The sequence below is a fragment of the Cyprinus carpio genome, chromosome A3, assembly GCF_018340385.1.
Source record: "Cyprinus carpio isolate SPL01 chromosome A3, ASM1834038v1, whole genome shotgun sequence".
NCBI lineage: Eukaryota > Metazoa > Chordata > Actinopteri > Cypriniformes > Cyprinidae > Cyprinus > Cyprinus carpio.
Window position 1 is genome coordinate 20495844 of NC_056574.1, and position 18607 is coordinate 20514450.

The following is an 18607-nucleotide window of genomic DNA, read 5'->3' on the forward strand; positions in this document are numbered from 1 at the left end:
GTGTATATTTTAGTGCAAAGGTGTTAAATGGTTTTTAGGTCAAGAGCCGGTTTAGTGTAAATGTCACTTTATGCTGGGCTGTATTTTGTTTAACCTTGGTGCACCCATAGAGAGTGCTTACCAGGGTCACTGTAGTTAAGGAAAACTAAACGTTTTTGATGTGCATAAAATAAATGTTAACTGAAACAAAAGAAAAAGAAAACATTTGTCATTTTTATTTAATTTACCTTTATATACTAAAAACTGAAATAAAAATAAAATAAAAAATTAATAAAGTCTGTTGACATAATAAAAAAAAAAAATACCAATAATAATGACAAACACAGCAAAATTACTAAAGCTTTAATTGAATTTAATAATAACAAATTCTAGGGTAAATCAAGATATCAAAAGTGAGCACATGAAATTAAAAAAAAAAATTATTCACAAGAGGCTTTTTATATGTCATATAGGGCCTATAGATGCAATTGATAACCACTAACTATGACTGCTTTATTTTACATCTGTAGTCAAACCTGAACATAAGGTTTGGTCTAAAAAAGAAACTGAATTTTGATTACAGACTTCTCAGTCAAACTTCATCATCCAATCAGTATTATGTCTAAAAAGCATGTAGTATGAAGATGTGAGCACTGTTTATTACCAAGAGAGACTCAAACTCAAAGTTGCAAAATTGCAACAAATTGTTAACTTAAGTGCTGAATGTTGTGTGCAATTAAAAGAAAGGTTCTATGACTTAAAAATAACATGCAATAACATGCAAAAAATGTTAGTTCCTGAGTTTAACTTATTGTATCTTACTGTATTGCATAATATAGTATCATGCATATTTTATGCTAATATAAATAAATACAAATTGAATTTTTCATTTTATCATCTTGCATGCTGGATTGGTCTCCTCTGTGATCTGTTTTTGGGCTATTAAACTTGGTGACATGAATTCTTGATTTCCATACCTTGAAGAACAGTGCAAAATATAAAATGACAAGCTATTTGACACTAGATTGATCCGTGTCTCATAAATAGTGTAAAAGGAGCTCAAACATCTCCATGTGATCACCAGGTCTATCACTGCACATTTGACACTCATCATTAATTATCCTGCCTGGATTGTAAGTGTTGCTGTGTCGCACATTAGAAGAAGACTGTTACATGTGCCCACACAGCACCCACATCTCTCTTTCTCTCCAATCCAGCACAAGTCCAGCTCTGATTAGCCAGGAGCTAATTATAGGCCACATGAATGTGCAGGTTACAGCAACAGAGTGAAGGCTATGGCAAGGCTGTTAATTACATCATTAATCCAGTCACCCCAAAGGCAGTAAGCATTGGCCGGCCCTAAATAGATTGATGCAATGAGGGAAAATATGAAAGCAGGCTTCATTTGTTGTTCATATCTGTGAAAGAAATGGATCATGGCACCTCTAACCAAAGCTGTTACCTTCATATTAAAATGCAATCTTCTAAACTCAGTGTCATGTACGTGTGTTAATGCTCTCATACCTTTAATTAACACAGATAAATGTGGCCATTTGCCCACTAGCAGAAACACAGTTTTTCCAATGTGGGCCAATGCAAAGTGACGGTTCAGCACACAATATGTGCACACCCGACCCGACCAGTCAATATGTTATTTAATCTGCTGCATTTTCCAAGAGAGGTCGAGCACGAGAGGGCATTATGTGTAGCTAAAACGGCTCATTTTGGCAGCTAATTATAGGGGGAGGTGTCTGATGCAGCACCAGGGCCAAGTTCTCTCACCCTGTTTCCCATCCTCCTCTCTGTAGCCATGACTCAGGCCACCTGTGTTTGCTGATGTCCTGTTGCCGTAATTGAATTTGCTCTAGTGTCAGAAGGTCATGCTCTAGCTAATAGAGGCCGTTCAGTCGTCGGGAGGCTGATTGGGGATTTTTGGGCAGTTTTGCAATGCTTAAGTTTAATATACAATGGAAGGGTAGGATGGGGAAGACACTCATTTATTTTTACATTGTAACATAATTAAAAATGAGTTTAGCATGTGCAAGATGATGATGCATCAGCCAATGTGTTATAATGGAAAATAAATAGAAACATTCGTTAATTTAGTTCTCATAGCATAACCTGGGACAAGAAGCCACCCCAGGTAAACTTTTAAAGAAATGTATATTTTTATAATTTATATATATATATATATATATATATATATATATATATATATATATATATATATATATATATATATATATATAGTACATTAGTGTCATTAATGTAAAATACTAAATCATCTTACTCTACACCTAATTACATGGCTCTCTGGAATACTTGATTCTAATTGGACAGATGTGGCTGTGTTTTTCAGATGTGTTTCTTTTTCTCACGTAATAAAATAATTCAGTAACTTCGATTTTTAATGTTTGTTTATTTATTTTGTAAGTAGCTGCGTAATAAGCAGAATAATGTACAGCATAGCCGGCTGGTTTTTATCTCAAAAAGATTCAAACTAGTTACCAATTATGTCCTCTCTTAATAGATTGCTGATCCAGGCTGGTATCGACATCAACAGGCAGACCAAAGCGGGCACTGCCCTCCACGAGGCTGCGCTGTGTGGGAAGACGGATGTGGTGCGCCTCCTGCTGGATGTAAGTAGACTGAGAAACTTTCATCAATCCTTAAAGGGAATTTAGTGGCATAACAGCAACCACATGGAGACTAATAAAGTAAAAACAATCATTTATAATTGAGAAACAGCACCAACATATAATTAACTGACTGACTGATCAACCCATACTGTTTGTGATAACATTGATTGTATTAAGAACATAACTGACTGTGATGCTTAAGTGTACATAATTGTCTAATTGTTACATAAACCAACTTTGCTAGCGACGGTCCACACGTTGAGGTTCAAACTAGGAGTTTCAATGATGTGGTGCTTTGAATTATTTTGAATAGTGAATTGCTTGGAAGTGGCCAGACAGAGTAGACCAGACTGGTCTGTTTTCTCACACAACTTCTTTCTAAATGGGAAGTAAAAAGATCAAGCCTTTATGGTTCACAGAGAAACATATCTCCCATGTTAGTCCAAGGGATCCCAAACATTTTCAAATATTGCTTTAACTTTCACCCTACAGAGTGGCATCAATGCAACAGTGAGAAACACATACAGCCAGACAGCACTGGACATCGTCTACCAGTTCACTGCTACACAGGCCAGCCGGGAGATCAAGCAGATGCTGCGAGGTAAGAAAAAGGGTAAATATACATCTCATATTTATGCATGTTGTTTATATCTATGTTTATATGTGATGTGTAGTAGCTTATGCCATTTATATCTCAATGCAGATGCCTCAGCAGCCTTGCAGGTCAGGGCACTGAAGGACTACTGTAACAATTACGACCTGACTAGCCTTAACATAAAGGCTGGAGATGTCATCACGGTAATATTCATAAGACCTGCTCTAAAACAAATTTTGAATATTTGATGTGAATTTGAAGTCAGTTTGTTTTACTCTCATGCATTATTAAAATTCTAACTGTGTTAAATATGTAGACATTTTTAAAAATTCACATGGAATGTCTCGGGGTCAATTTTGACTGCATTAGAAATTCCAAATTAATCCTTTGTAATAATAATAGATAGTTCAGTGTACTTTTTCGGAATTTGTTAACAGAGGGCGCTGTTGCCTATGTTTTCTCCCAGATTTTCAAAAATTATTTAGATGAGTGCATCAGCTCCTTACTACATGATCTCTTCTTCCTCTGTAGTATTTGAATTTTTAGTATTTGAAATGTTCTGAATTTTCTAAATTTCGGACACTGGTTAATAAACATGAGACTTTAAATGAAGATAACTATGAAGGTCCTTATGATGTATATTGCCATTATTATACAGTACACCACAGATGATGATGACTCATTACTCATGTAGGTTCTGGAGCAACATTCAGATGGGAGGTGGAAGGGCTGCATCCATGATAACCGAACAGGAAATGACAGAGTGGGCTACTTCCCCTCCAGCTTGGTGGAAGTGATCAGTAAGAGGCCTGGGACTGCGGGTAAGAGAGGACAACAGGCGGGTCAGTGCTGCCTCTTACTGAGACCTCACACACTCACAGATGCATAAATAATGCTGATAAACTCACATGACCCTGATTCTGTTTACAGCCAGCTGTTCATGCTGCTCATTGTGCACTGGATTGAGAGCCAGGCAACAAAACCAGGGAAAATGTGCAGCATTTCAGCTCTTTTCTCATCTTGTAATGCTCAGTTTATATAGCATTTTATGCTGTCAGAAGGGAATCTGGTGATAATAGTGCTTTAAATAGTGGCTACGTCTTCATCCAGATATTGATGGGACAGCAGAACTAATTGGATTGCGCCTCCTGCTGGACTGGAATTTAATAGACACTTGTATGTAATACTATGTAACACTTGGGGCATCTAGATCTTCATCTTCCTTCACATTGGCAAATAAGTACCTCTCCATCCATGCTAGAGAACCTACCTTTGAGGCTGATGGTGTTAATTATCAGAAGAAGAGAAGAGAAGAGAAGAGAAGAGAAGAGAAGAGAAGAGAAGAGAAGAGAAGAGAAGAGAAGACCCGTTAAACCTGACCTTGAAAATTTTTCAGTGTATCACTCATAGGAAGAATCTTTGGGCATCAGAAGACATTTCTGTGCACCCGTGCAGATTTATACGGTCCATAAAGTCCATTCAGTGGGTTTATGTCCGGTCTATAGCTCTGTTTGGGAATGACAGCAGGGAACTAATCTATGTGTTCATTGTGTCTCATGCTTCACTAAGTATCCATGTCTGTGTCTGCATCTGCTGCTCGGTCTCCTCCACTCCATTCATGTTTTTGTGCCCCGCTATTTATGCCATTGTGCTTTTTAGAATATTTAAAGTCCATTCTTATAGTCCCTTATTTACTGAAATTGCAGTTTTTATAAGCATATTATAACTGGTGTAATGCCTGTTATATTTATGTAATTAGTGAAAGGAGGACAGTTCTCATTTCAGAGAAGCCCTCTACTAAGTCCTGCTGTGCTCATAAATGGTCAAATTGCACAATCGCACACCCACCCACACACAGACTAACTGAAAAGAGTCCTGCATACTAAACTTCTCATTAGTATCTCTCCTCAGGGACTTACAGAAACAAGTATAAAGAAAGACTTTGCACTTCACTACAAGCACCAGCTCATTTTCAATTCATTCACTAACCTTGCATTTCCACACATTGATTCTATTTCATAGAGAGAGAGAGAGAGAGAGAGAGAGAGAGCGTGTACACACATAAAAATATCAATCGACATGTTGAAGATATAGTTACATCCATTTCACTCCATTCACACTGAACAGCTCGAAATATAAAAGCGTTTTCTTCCTTTTGATTTGTCTTTTATGGTTTTGCTGTTTTGAATTTTGTGATTGGTTGTGATTTTTGTGTTGGGTTAATTTGCTTTCCCTCTCTTATGTGTAATTGTTTTGTTTGTTGTGGTGGTGGTGGTTGCTGTGTTGTCGTATCTAGGTTCATGGAGTACAGTCACTTGTACCCAGCAGTATCAAAAGATACAGCTCTGTGCGCCGGTGTGCGGCCCTGTGTCGCCCGCCGTTGCCATGGTGAATGGGGACTCGTATCATGAGATTCATATCCTGCCGCCTCCTCCACCTCCGCCACCACATTCCCATCTGCCACTTTTTACTTCCTTTGGCTATAACAGGTCCCCAAACACCTCAGGAGAGCCGCACAGTGGACAAGGTACAGATCCCCTAATCTGTCTCCACTGTATTATTATTATTATCATTCACAAAGCTTTAAGGAATGTTAAATTACAGTAGTTCTCATTTTAAGTCTGAATATAAACAATAATCAATTAGTTCCAATAATTCCTTAAAGTTTTCTGAATTACATTTTTCTGAAAATTATTATTTATGAATTTTTCCTCATTTATGTTTCATTTTAATTGTTTTTCTTTTCTGACATTATTTTGGTTGTTGATTTTTTGTTTTTTTAGAGACAAAGAATGACCAAGATTTGGCTAGTAAGTTCTTTTAACCAGCACAAAAGAGGTTCATGGCCTCTCTTTGTTGAAGTATCTCTTTTTTACCCCTAAATTTCCCTGATCTTGGTGCTACATTTTCCCTCTCTGTGATGACCACACCTGGGATTCGCTCCACTGCCCCCTTCAGTCTTTCTCTCTTTTACACGTGACCAACAGGGAATGCACAGCCAGCCTCTCACCCCTCCATACCTGCATCTCTGCACAGCATCAGTCTGTGTGTGTGCTGTCTATGAACATCTGTCTGTTTCATCTCTCCTTCGTCTCAGCTGTACTGTTCTGTCCATGCATATACTAACTCTGATCCTTTCAGCGATTGTGTATCAAACCAAACTTTGATATTGGTATGGAGCATGTTGGTACTCTTATGTACTCTGGATCGTCGTAAATTTGAATATGTTTATGTCTGTTTCAGTTGTAAATGATCAATAGTCATCAGGCCCACGTGGAATCTGTGCCCTCAGAACAGAATTTGAATGGAGACCACAGCCAATCGGAATATGTTTTTATGACTTTCATTGTATGGACAAAAACAGATTAAAAGTATTCTTATTTTGTGTTCACAAAAAAGATATGAGGGTGAATAAATGATGACAATTACAATTTTAGGGTAAACTTTCCCTTTAAAAATATATATATTTTTTGATTCTTGTAAGACTCTTTAATGATTAGAGACAGCTGCCGTAAAAGGATTTTTATTTGTATATGAACACATTCATGTACACTTGTGGTTTGATGGCTTTAGAATCCTAATGAACTATGCTCCTGTAATGCACTGCGACACCTTTTGTTGTGATACCTATTTACATATATAATCATATATATCTGTATATATTATATATGTTTTACCAATGTGTATGTGTAAACCAAGGCATATGTATAAATATATATATATATATATATATATATAATATATATATATATATATATATATATATACATACATACACATATATACAGAACATGTTTATTCTTTTATATTTCATGTACCTCTGTATATAAATGTTCATATATATTTGTGTTAGCTATACAGTATATATATGCGTGCTTGCCTTGTGTGTGTTTGAAAGGGAAAGAGAGGCTTGTAGTCAAGCAGACTGCTAAAGCGCATAGACATAGTTTAGCTGTCCTCTTGCCAGACCTGTCCAGAAAACTTCTGATCCCAGGCAGGTGGCCAAGCCAGGGCACAGTTAATGGTGGTTTCTGTGTTAAAGGTTCTCGCGGCTCAGAGTCCAGTCCACATGGCTCACCCACCCCAGCCGGTGGTCCCCAAGGTGGCAGCAGCGAGGAGATCTGGGTGCTGCGCAAGCCTGTGGCAGGTAACAGCAGGGCTGCCCCTTCTTCATCCTCCTCTTCTTCTTCTCTCATAATTCCCCCTGCTTTGCCACGCTCCAGGTGCAGCTGCTGTACACCTGACCTCAGAAACCTCCTCAACTGCAGGCGTGTAGGCGCATTGAAAGGCTCCCATTCGCTCTGTTAGAGCAACATGCGTTAAGTCGTTCCCTCAAGAACACACATACAGACAATCCACAGATGTGTCTGTAGCCGTGTGTGCAAACTGCATTTTCAGTGAAGGCAGCGTGGGCCTGAGTGTGTTCGTATTAGTGACTCTGGTAACATGCCTTGTGTCCATCAGTCACCTGGTCTTTGGTCACCATTGTTATGTAAGTCTCTGTCATCCCGTGTATCAGATCAGTGCATTGCAGAGGGGAAGTTCATAGTGGTGTGATTGGAGGGTTTAGGGAAGGTGTGGTCCGACTGGGCTAACAGTGTTTGTGTGTGTGTGTGTTTGCTGGGGGCTTGTTGTTCCAGGTGGAGACCGCAGCAGTGTGGGCAGTTCAGGCAGCGTGGCCAGTGCCCGATCCTCTGGTAGTGGACAGAGCGCAGGCAGCAGCACTATCCTTCATGCACAGGCAGAGGGAGTCAAGGTAACTGACATTCAAAGTGACTCAACTCCAATGTGGTTTGAGAAGATACCTGGAAGAATTGTCTTATATGTTGCTGGTTTAAATGGTTAGAAGTGTCTTTGTTCTATTGTCAGTATTACTGTGTCTATTGTAATCTTCAAGAACTGAAAAAAAAACAGGTCATTATGTGCCAGTATGAACAATCATGTCAACCAGCTCAGTTGTGTTTTAGAATTTAACCAAATCAGCCAATAACCTAAATAATCATAAATAATGAGCATGAACAAGCTAGAAAACATTTTAAATCAGCTTCTTTTAGAAGCTGTTCTGACAGTCATAATAAGGTTGACCTAGATGGTCTACAAGGTCAACAGTGACCCTACAAGCTTACAGTCTAACTAACCCTAGTGGGAACAGCTAATCACTTTAAATGACCAGCTTCAGCCAGCTAGAAACCATGTAAAACTAGCAATATCAGAAACTGGTCTACCAAATTACAATGGTCTACAAGGCCTACCATGACCCCACAAGCTAGCAGTCCAACTAAACCTGCTAGGACCAGCTAATCACCTTAAATGACAAGTTAGGAAACATGTAAAACCAGTAAAACCAATTTTAGAAGCTAGTCTACCAGCCCTAACAAGGTTGACCAAAATTTTCCAGAAGTTTGATCTTGATCCTACAAGCTGGCAGTCCAACAAAACTTGCCTGGACCAGCTGATCACCTTAAATGACCAACTAGAACCCATGTAGAGCCAACAATATCAGAAGCTGGTCTCTGTGAGTCCTAACCAGACTGATCAAGATGGTCTACAATGTTGATCTCAACCCCAATAGCTGGTAGTCCATCTAAACCAGCTTTGTCCTGACCAGTAAATGATGAGCTTCAAACAGCTACCATGAGATGCTTATTTTACCTAAATTTTCTGGAGGGTTATTTAAACATCAGAGAAAAATCCATTGCTCATTTTTGCAAAGCTTCATTCTTCAAAGTTGAACACAAGGGGGTGAACATTAAGTCCAATCGCCATAGTCTGCATTGATGATATTTTCATTTCATTTCTTGATCTGATGAGCTTTGTTTATTCTGTAGCTTCTGGCCACGGTTTTGTCCCAGTCTGCCAAAGCTAAAGAACACTTGCTGGAGCAGACCAAGTCTTTGGACCACCCCTCTCACGGTTCCAGCAACAAGGGTTAGTGGGAATTTCAAACAACTCTTTTGAGAAGAAATCATACGAGGATCTTTTATTACAAAGAAATTTCTCCATCCAAATTGTTTTACCATTCCCCCCCCCCACAAATTAGAGACTTGGCTGCTTTTTTTGTGCCAGATGGTTGCACTAATAGCTGTGGGTGGGAGCATCACAAAGATCTTATTGGCTAAGAAAAACACGAAAGGGATTGGTTTGTGCAATAGCAGTGCTCTGATGTATATGAATGATCTCATGGTTCTTCTAGGACCCTCCTCACGCAGTCAGAGTTTATCAAGCTGTCCGCTTCATGAGCAGCCGTATGGGGAGGCGGTGTCCCAGAGGAAAGGGGAGGCGCTGCCTGAGCGGAAGGTAAGGAGACTCCTACTCTCGCTTGAGTCACACTGTCCCCCTACATGTCCCTCAAACAAGCATACACTTTTTTACGCACACATTCGCATGCATGCACTGGCATCTGCACATCCAGGATGCTTTCCCAGGACTTCCTCTCACAACTGGCATCATCAGTATTACGTGCTCTCGGTTGTCGTCGGGACACGGTGAGTGGGCTTCTCCGCAGGCTTCTTTGCACGCTGTCCTCAGCTTCAGGCTTTTGTCAGCTGCTCTATCTGATACTACTGTCTAATATTGGCAGCGATTCCTTTCTCTTTGATCTTTTCTGATCATTCATTTCATTTTCTTTGCTACATTTTGAAATCCATTCCAATTTTTTGCCTAATTTGCAATAAATTTCACCTTTTGATTTCTTTTCAGAGAGTACCCAACAATGTAGACTTTTGAGTATTTTAGAGGTGATTTAGTAATCAGCATATGATCAAGATTAGGTCTGTCCACACTGAGACTTGTAGAACAGATACAACTGTAGAGGATATGAGACTATGACACTCTAGAAAGGTATACCAACACAATATGAATATGACTCTGTCTAGGTGTTATTATCCTTTTTCCCCATAAATGAGTTTGTATGTTGCAAACTGGTAATACATATTTGACACTCGCTAATATTTTTTCATTTTTATAATGCGCTAAAATAAGCAAAAATTACACCGTTTAGTTATATAACAGAGAAATTTGGCTACCATATCTTCCCCAGCAGGACTTTGGAGCTGTTGAATAGAGATGCTCCATGCGGGACTTCTGGACTGAGGGCCATCTGTTCAAAACAGCCCTATTTTCTTTGCTGCCCACGTCCATTTTTGCCTCTCCTACATAGAGTTACAGTACATCCTCCTACTTCCAGGGAAATGGCATTCCAAAGCAGATAATATATGGACACTATGTTTTTTTAAGCTGAACTGTTTGGTTCATGAAGAAAAGCCCTTATTTGATAAAGCTTTGGCTTTTGTTGCTAGAGCAGGTACCTGGACCAAGAGTAACAATTTTAACTCCAGCATAATACAAAAAAAGAAGCAGGGGCAGGTTTTATTTATTTATGAACTAATAAAGTTTAGTGAAGTTGAGACATTGGTCACTGAGACTAATGTTTTCAGTTTGTTGGCCTGGGGTCTGGTCCATTTTCAGCCTCAGGACCCAAACAATGATAGACTGCCACCTATCTTCTTTTCTAGAGCTCAGAGGCTGTTATCGAATGGCTGAGTGAATTTCAGCTGCAGGTCTACGCTCCAAACTTCATCAGCGCCGGCTATGATATTCCTACCATTAGCCGAATAACCCCAGAGGTAAGAGTTGTCCCCCCCGCCCATCCCCTTAAGCCACTCTAAACTATTCACATCACTCCCCTATACCCTAAATGTAACATCCACAGACCAACTCAAAGCACATAAAAGAAGCGAATCAACCAACAAATTCTTCCCAAAATTTCAAATAAAATTGCTACCAATGTGTCAGAAGCACACAGGTTTAATGAGAGTTTGAATTTTGACCACTGCAAGTTGGAAAATCTTACCCAGAAAATCCCCCCAGACAGTGCTGCTGTCTTGGTTGTCAAATGAGTTTGTCTTTTCCTACTATGTTATGTTGGTATCTTAATGAATCACATAATTACTTAAGTATATGTTGTGATTAATGTATATGCTGTTGTGAGCTATGTCATTTTATGTATATGATTAAAGTCAAAAGCATTTTAAACATATATCTCAGGAACATATATCATATTTTGTAGTAGAAGAATTAACAGTCATTCCATGTATATTATGGAGTATCAGAATTGTTACTAAACCTGAAATTAATCTTTGAGCAATTTGAATTCATGAAAGCAGGCTCATCTATCCATAATTAATTACATTAAACCACTGACTTTATAGGATTTACATAGTGGCATTGCTGAAAGCCGAATTAACAGGGGTGTACTGTTGAAACACTGAGGACATGATCAGTTAGGATATGTTTATATAGTTATGTTTGGGGGTACTCTGAAAAGGCTTCTTTTCCTCACTTGTTACAATATTATTTTATTTTTTCCCTTTCCCATTTTTTTTTTCATTTTGCATCTGCTTCTGTCATCCTGGCACCTTTTGGGAATCAGAGTGTTTAATATGTCTGATGTTTTATCTTTTATGTGTATATGTAGTTTTGTGTATATATAATATTGTGCATTTTTGTGTATATGTTAATATGCACAAAATATTTGCCACTTGGTTTAGTGTGTATGTGTGCATGAAGGTCTTAGGGTGCTGAAATGTGATTGGCTGGTTTAGGGGCTCCTATATTTATTTTCAGGATTTAACAGCTATTGGAGTAACCAAACCAGGACATCGAAAGAAGATAACCTCAGAGATCAATAAGATCACTGTAAATGAGTGGTTGCCTGACAAAAAACCGGTGAGTTTAACACACAACCACACACACACACATTCAAACACATCCAGATGTTAATTTGTTTTTATTTGCATTTAATCTGTAGGCGAATCTTGGAGAGTGGTTAGCTATGATTGGGTTGAGTCAATATCACCAAGTCTTAGTCCGAAATGGATACGAGAACATTGAGTTTATCACTGACATCACGTGGGAGGACCTTCAGGATATTGGCATTACAAAACTTGGTAAGATGGATAGTGGAGTGGGATCCATATTGTTTAAGTGATTTCACACACAAACTTATGTTCTTTCCAAACTGCCTAGGCCATAGTGGTTTACTCTCTTTCTCTGAACTTATTTGCCTAGGACACCAGAAGAAGCTTATGCTTGCAGTGAAGAAACTGGCAGAGATCCAGAAGGCCTCTGACGGTCGCAACACACTGCGTAAAAAGCCCCCAGCCGCTCAGGAGGTGATGGCTATTGAGAGCCCACCCCATGACAGCGGAGAGTGTATGTCCCCTAAAATGAGCACTTTCCAGGACAGTGAACTGAGTGGGGAGTTACAGGCTGCTCTTACACGCCCTGCTGATTTGCAGGATGGCACAGAAGTGAGAACCAACAGCAGCCTGGGAGCACAATACCGAGCCCGCAGTCTACATGAGAACAGCATGAACAAGAGCCGAGACACAGAGGAGCCTAGTGGGCCACCCAAAAAGGAGGCACGTACCATGCGCCAGAGCAGCCAGTGGGGCCAGAGAAGTGTCTCTTCGGCGCAGGCAAAACCGCGTCAGTCTTATCCCCAAGGGACAGGACCGCCCTATACTCCACCACAAACGCCCACCAAAACAAAACCTCCCACCTCACAGACGGTGAGCAACCCACCGGGTAAACAAAAACCTAGTTCTCAGCTGCTTCAGCAGACCGAAAAGCCCATGACACCTCGTGCTCACCCCCAATCCCCCACTCAAAGATCCCATTCACACCCAGCTGCCCAGCCTGTGGAAACTATGGAAGCTGCACCCCAAGGACCTGCTGTCTCAGTACCACTCCTGTGCCTGCCTCCAGAAGGCAACGAAGCTTGCGATGAGTATGGTCTGCCTAAGAAACGTGCCCACAGCCTGAATCGCTATGCTGTGTCTGATGGTGAGCAGGAGCGGGACGAGCTAAATGTGCCAGATTTAGGAGGAAAGTATGCCACAGTACAGCACCGGGTGGGTCGCAGCAACTCAGTGAAAGGGCAGGCAGACAAAAATGTCAACCGAAGCCAGTCCTTTGCACTCAGACAGAAGAAGAAGGGTCCTCCTCCACCTCCCCCCAAACGCTCCAGTTCAGCCATCTCAAGCTCCAGTAGTAATCTGACAGAAGTGCCCAAGGAGACGAGCAGTGGACCTCTTCTGGAGGTTCCCTACCAACCACAAAGACGTGCAAGTGACCTGGGTGGCACAGTAGACTCTGGCAGTGCTGGTAGTGTGAGGAGCATTGCGGCCATGCTGGAAATGTCCTCCATTGGTGGGGGTCCCAAGGGTCTCGCTTTGCAGAAATGTGCAGGCAGCTATCTGCAGGTAAGGTGGTTGTCATTGTGTCTTTGGGATGATACTTGAAAATGTCTGTTAGCAATATCTGGTGTAGTCAAACAAGATTGTTTCTCGACAGGTGGGTTCTGCAGTAGCAAAGCAGCGTGATGCCATTGGACTGGATGGAGAAGTAGTGAACCGTCGCAGGACAATAAGTGGACCTGTCACTGAGTTAGTAGCAGCTGCCAAGCGAGGACCACAGCCGGAGCCAGTCCATGATAGACAGCACAATGAAACCCAGCCAAGCTCTAGTGGGAGCTCAGCAGAGAACCTTCCATTTGCTGAGGATGGAAACCTTACCATCAAACAAAGACCTAGACAGGGCAAAGATGAGACTGAGGAGGGACTAGAAATGTCATACTCTTTACCCCAGGAGAACCCTTCACGTGTGGATGCCACAGCCTCACTGAAAAGGACGGTCCAGAGCACCAAGCAGCAACCAAATGGCACCAAGTTCCATCTCACAGAGTCAAATACGGTTAAGCGCCGCCCCAAGAGCAAAGACAAAGATACAGAAGAACTTCAGGATGGGCAGATGCCCGTACCATATGAGAATGGGACTGGCACCATTAAAAGGCGCCCTGTGTCAGAGATGACTGTTTCAGAACAGCCCAGGCCACAGGAACATCCTGAGAACTCGCCCCGTCGGGACAGTGGAGACCTGGAAGGCCATGTTACTGAGAGTGCCCCTCGTAAGTCCGTCAAACCTCCGGTGTCCCCCAAACCTGTTCTGGCCCAGCACATGAAGAAACAAGGACCCCCAGCTGCCATCACCAAGAAAGCCCCATTTCCTGGACCAACTGGGGCACCTGGCAGCCCAGGTACTACACAGTGCGGCCCTTTCACTTGCCCTGTCTTTACACAATTATGTGAGTATCCCGTAAAACCCTGTAGCATTTAGACATTGTTTCATCAAAATCCGCTCAGTCTCTTCTCCCATCTCTCTTTTCTCTTTTATTTACAGTTGAAGGAAAGAAAGTACCTCCTCCAATTTTACCAAAACCTACACCTCCTCCCACAGCTCCCAAACCATCCAAAAATGTTCTGCAGTCTTTAAATGCGACACCTAATCCCACTCCCACGCCCTCTCCAGCCAAGCAGACTGTTGCCAGAATGGCCAGCACAGATTCTGCCCAGAACAACCACCCTATCAAGGCTACAACACCACCAGCCTTGAGTGTGCAGTCCCCACACACACCCCAGTCTCCTCACACCCCACAGACACCTCGGACACCCCAAACCCCACAGACACCCCAAACTCCCCAAACCCCACAGACACCCCAGACTCCCCAGACATCAGGTCCCCCAACCCCCATCCCTACACCCCCACCTGTGAAGCCCCCTCGCTCTTCAATCAGTGGGGTGTCCATGGACAGTTCAGCTGGATCAGCGTTTGTCGCAGGGGTAGTGACAGTAGATGCAGTGCACCAGAAGATAGAGGAGACCAGTGCCTCACTGGCTGCAGCCCTGCAGGCAGTAGAAGATAAGATCAAGGAGGATGGGCAAAAAGAGTGAGTGTCAGGAAACATGCAAAAACTGTTTTCAGTGACATTATAGACCGGTAAGAATCTAGTCTATGATGGCATCTAGTCTCACATTAACATTTAATTTCAAGTGGTTTCTAGTATTTTTATAGTCACAAGTCCTTCAAATCAAGTCAGCAGTTTAGTGTCCACATCTTTGGTCATTAAGGAGCAAATACCTATTTGTGTCATTGCAGCCTTTTTTTAATTTCTAAATCATATTTAAGTGTATTTTTTGATCCACAGCTCATTGGCTGAAAGCAAGAGCACAGTGAGTATCCTAGACGACATCGGCAGCATGTTCGATGACCTGGCTGACCAGCTAGATGCCATGCTGGAGTGAAGAGCACAGCCTGTGTCTCTGTGGCACAACCTCAGGGCCCCTGGAGAGCACAAGGGCACAATGACCAACAACATACCCACCTATCCCTTCCTAATCCTCAACCCTGGCTCCTCTCACTCCTCTTTTCTCCTCCCCCTATCCCATCGCCATGAAACACCTATCTCTCCTCTCTCCCTCCGAGTTGGTTTGCACAAACCCGAGCTGATGTACCTCAGGACTGGGCAGAAGGCCATCCAGGGCTTTAAAAATCAAAGACAGAGCAGAGGGTGGAGAGCAGAGGTTGGGTTTTAATACATAAAGCTCAACTCTCTGTCCATGGAATATCTCTATCTACCATGAGCAATGACTAGTAAAATAATATGAAAACAATAATAACTGTATATGAAATAATAGTATGGTATGTGTATATTGTAAGCATGAGGAAAAGTTTGTATCTATAAAGAAAAAAAATCTCATAGTGAGAATCATGCATTAGTACAGTTATATATATATATAAATATAAATAAATATAAATATTTTATGTTTTTATTTCATGTTCAATGGTACATACAGTGTTGAAACATTAAGAAATCTATAAACTTTGATGACAGATATGTGGATTTTTCTATGACTATATTGAAGTTTTAAAAAAAAAATTATAATAATAAGGCTGGCTTAAACATCCTGTATGTTTGGCTGTGCTCTGCTGAAGAGTGTTGTGGGCTGTGTTGAATGTAGTGAAGTGACTGAAGTGGCTGTTTCACCCCCTGCTCTGTGCTTGCTCTGGGCTCCCGCTCTGTGCTGTTGTGACCCTTTATGTTTCCATTCACTTTCTGCCTGTGTGAACTCATACATTCCTGCTCTTGCACAGCCTTCCTCCTTCACCTGCCCTCATCATGTGCAGTGTCCTGTGTGCCTTAACATGAGAGGTGACCTCAGTGCTTCTAACACACAAGCAAACTGGTTAAAACTGAGAAAGGTCCCGTGTCCATGTGGGAGGCATTGCCTTAAGCCAGTAGGAAAGGAAGAGCCTGTGTGTTCTGATTTTGAGAGGAGTGATTCTCATCCTTGGACATCTCCATGCTTCAGTCATCTGCAGCAAGGTGATATACAGTTTAGGCCTTAAAGTCAACAGGACTTGCCGTTTTACTTCCATGATGTGTGTGATGCATTTCCAGACAAAACAGTATATGCAAGGAAAAAATTTACAGTGGGACTATATAGTGAAGGTAGGCAGTGAATACCAGAATAGCTATTGGTTAGCATTATGCAATAGCCTGTGTGGCCTAAGTAAAGTGCAATGAATAAATTGTTCACAATAAGACCAGGATCATGCATTTAGAAAGTAAATAGAGTTGTTGGCTTTGACTATATGAGTGACCTCAGAAACACAGGCCAGAACAATGTAGAGGGGTCCATTGATGGTTGACGGTTTGCAGAAGGTGGGATGTCAGGAAGCAAAGTGAGGAAGTTGCAAATGTGTGTGTGAGTGGCATAAAACAGGAACTTAAAAGAAACATGCAAGGATGCTGCAGACTGACAGTGTAGTAAACTAACAAGGATTTCACAAATGTTGATGTGGCTTGATGCTCAGGCCCAAGGAATCTTCTTAGCTCAAGGCGCTGAGTTTGCACAGGTGTAGTTCCACTGGAAGCCTGCATGCAGTCTAATCTCAGCACATCGCTCAGTGGCTGTTTAAGGGTGTGAATGTACCATAGTGTGCCTGCTTTGTTTTGCATTCCCCTCCAATATCATCCAGACAGACATGTCCTTAATGACCAAAGTAAGAGCTCTAGTCCAGTTAAGCATGGGTCCATAACTTATTCTGAAAAACATAGCAGTATCTAGGTTAAACATATTCACTGAGAATCACACTGAGTAACTTATAAGGACATGTTGAGCATAGACTAAGCGATGCTTTTACAATTGTTTGGTTTGGTCTCTGTGGACATAAGATGTGGGAGCGCAGTTCGCTGTTATGACAGCACCGGTCACAACTGAACCTCTTGAAAGCCTCTGAATGTCATTATCTCATTGCCAGCAAACTCACAGTCTCTCATTATCTTTAACCATCTTTGTTGCCATGACAATCTGCCTACTCATTATTAGAATTGTCACAGTATCAAAATGATCTTAAATGTAAATAAAGAAAGGGCCCAAAGGAAGGGGACACAAGCAAGGAAAGTAGTTGTGTAGGTCCCACAATGCTTCACACACTTTCAGTAGCTCCATATACGCTTAATCCCTTCCCCGGTTCACTGAAGAATATTTGTAATATTTAAGTTATGAACAGAGATTATTATAGATGTTTCCAACAAGTATTTAATGATGAAGCATCAAGAGGGCTTGTTGATGAAACTGCTAATATTTAAGATAAAAGTTTAAAGTGTCTTCTTGGCTCAAAGTATTTTAAATGAATTGTAAATTGTCATTTTTTTAGAAGTCTATTTCTTTTTTAAGGTAGCTTTTTGTGATAAGTTTTTTGACTGCCATGTCTTCAGATGAAATAAGTTGTATATTATGCAAATGTTATGTTTTTTTTAAACATGTATGTGCCTTGCTTTAGTTCTTTTTATTTTGTCTTTCATGTTTAAACAATGTGTAGAGGGTATGTGGCCGGTCTGTCCATCAGATGTTCAGAATTATATCCCTTTTTGTTGCAGCCTGCTCTGCGGACAGAGCGCAGATGTCTGGCATGGGAATGGCTTTTATAAAAGCTTTATCATGCTTATCGCTACAAAGGACTGGGTGTCGATCCAGTGTTGAGTTGTTAAGACCCCCCCCCCCCTTCTGTGTATATAGCTGGATGTTTGTCACTGTGAATCTTCATCTTCATTCGTTTTCTCCATTTTAAAGTTCTCATTGTCATTTTCTTATTGTCGTTTGCTTGTTTTTTTTTTCTTTTGTCTTTTTTAATACCAGAGGAAAAAAAAAACACAACAATGAAAAACAATGAAATTCTGAAAACACTGAAGTCAAACTTATTGTTGGTGCAAGATGTTATTTAATAATGAAAGCTGTTTTCAATTCCATCCTATTTGCAGACATTTAAGAAAAAGAAAAAAAGAAATCTGCACTGATCAGTGTGTGCAGGCTGTATATTGTGTTGATGTTCTGCCATTGACTTGTATGATACCTGCTGTGACTGGCATTGGGAACAAGTGGTGTGCTTGCAGTGATTGCATCAACAGCCACCTGCTCTAAATAAACATTATATAGAAACACTCTCATAGCCATCCAATTACTGAACACCAACAAGACCAGCGGAAAAC

At 41.0% G+C, this 18607-nt stretch overlaps 1 protein-coding gene across 13 annotated transcripts in view; it reads left to right on the plus strand.

Annotated features, from left to right (window-relative positions):
* LOC109045430 (caskin-1-like) overlaps nucleotides 1-18390 on the plus strand; it is a 76105-nt gene extending 57715 nt beyond the window's left edge. The window contains exons 7-23 of one of the 13 annotated variants that reach the window (XM_042722743.1): nucleotides 2510-2618; nucleotides 3111-3231; nucleotides 3322-3416; nucleotides 3908-4055; nucleotides 5510-5740; nucleotides 5997-6023; nucleotides 7256-7360; nucleotides 7854-7969; nucleotides 9042-9141; nucleotides 9407-9510; nucleotides 10728-10838; nucleotides 11839-11940; nucleotides 12023-12161; nucleotides 12283-13478; nucleotides 13570-14311; nucleotides 14455-15001; nucleotides 15260-18390. In XM_042722743.1, the coding sequence (XP_042578677.1) occupies nucleotides 2510-2618; nucleotides 3111-3231; nucleotides 3322-3416; nucleotides 3908-4055; nucleotides 5510-5740; nucleotides 5997-6023; nucleotides 7256-7360; nucleotides 7854-7969; nucleotides 9042-9141; nucleotides 9407-9510; nucleotides 10728-10838; nucleotides 11839-11940; nucleotides 12023-12161; nucleotides 12283-13478; nucleotides 13570-14311; nucleotides 14455-15001; nucleotides 15260-15356 (4090 nt within the window). In that variant the 3' untranslated portion in view covers nucleotides 15357-18390. Of the gene's footprint in view, nucleotides 1-2509; nucleotides 2619-3110; nucleotides 3232-3321; nucleotides 3417-3907; nucleotides 4056-5509; nucleotides 5741-5996; nucleotides 6024-7255; nucleotides 7361-7853; nucleotides 7970-9041; nucleotides 9142-9406; nucleotides 9511-10727; nucleotides 10839-11838; nucleotides 11941-12022; nucleotides 12162-12282; nucleotides 13479-13569; nucleotides 14360-14454; nucleotides 15002-15259 lie in introns of all 13 variants that reach the window. The other 12 variants (XM_042722718.1, XM_042722733.1, XM_042722727.1 and 9 more) reach the window with 12 other exon arrangements.
* Nucleotides 18391-18607: the final 217 nt, after the last annotated feature.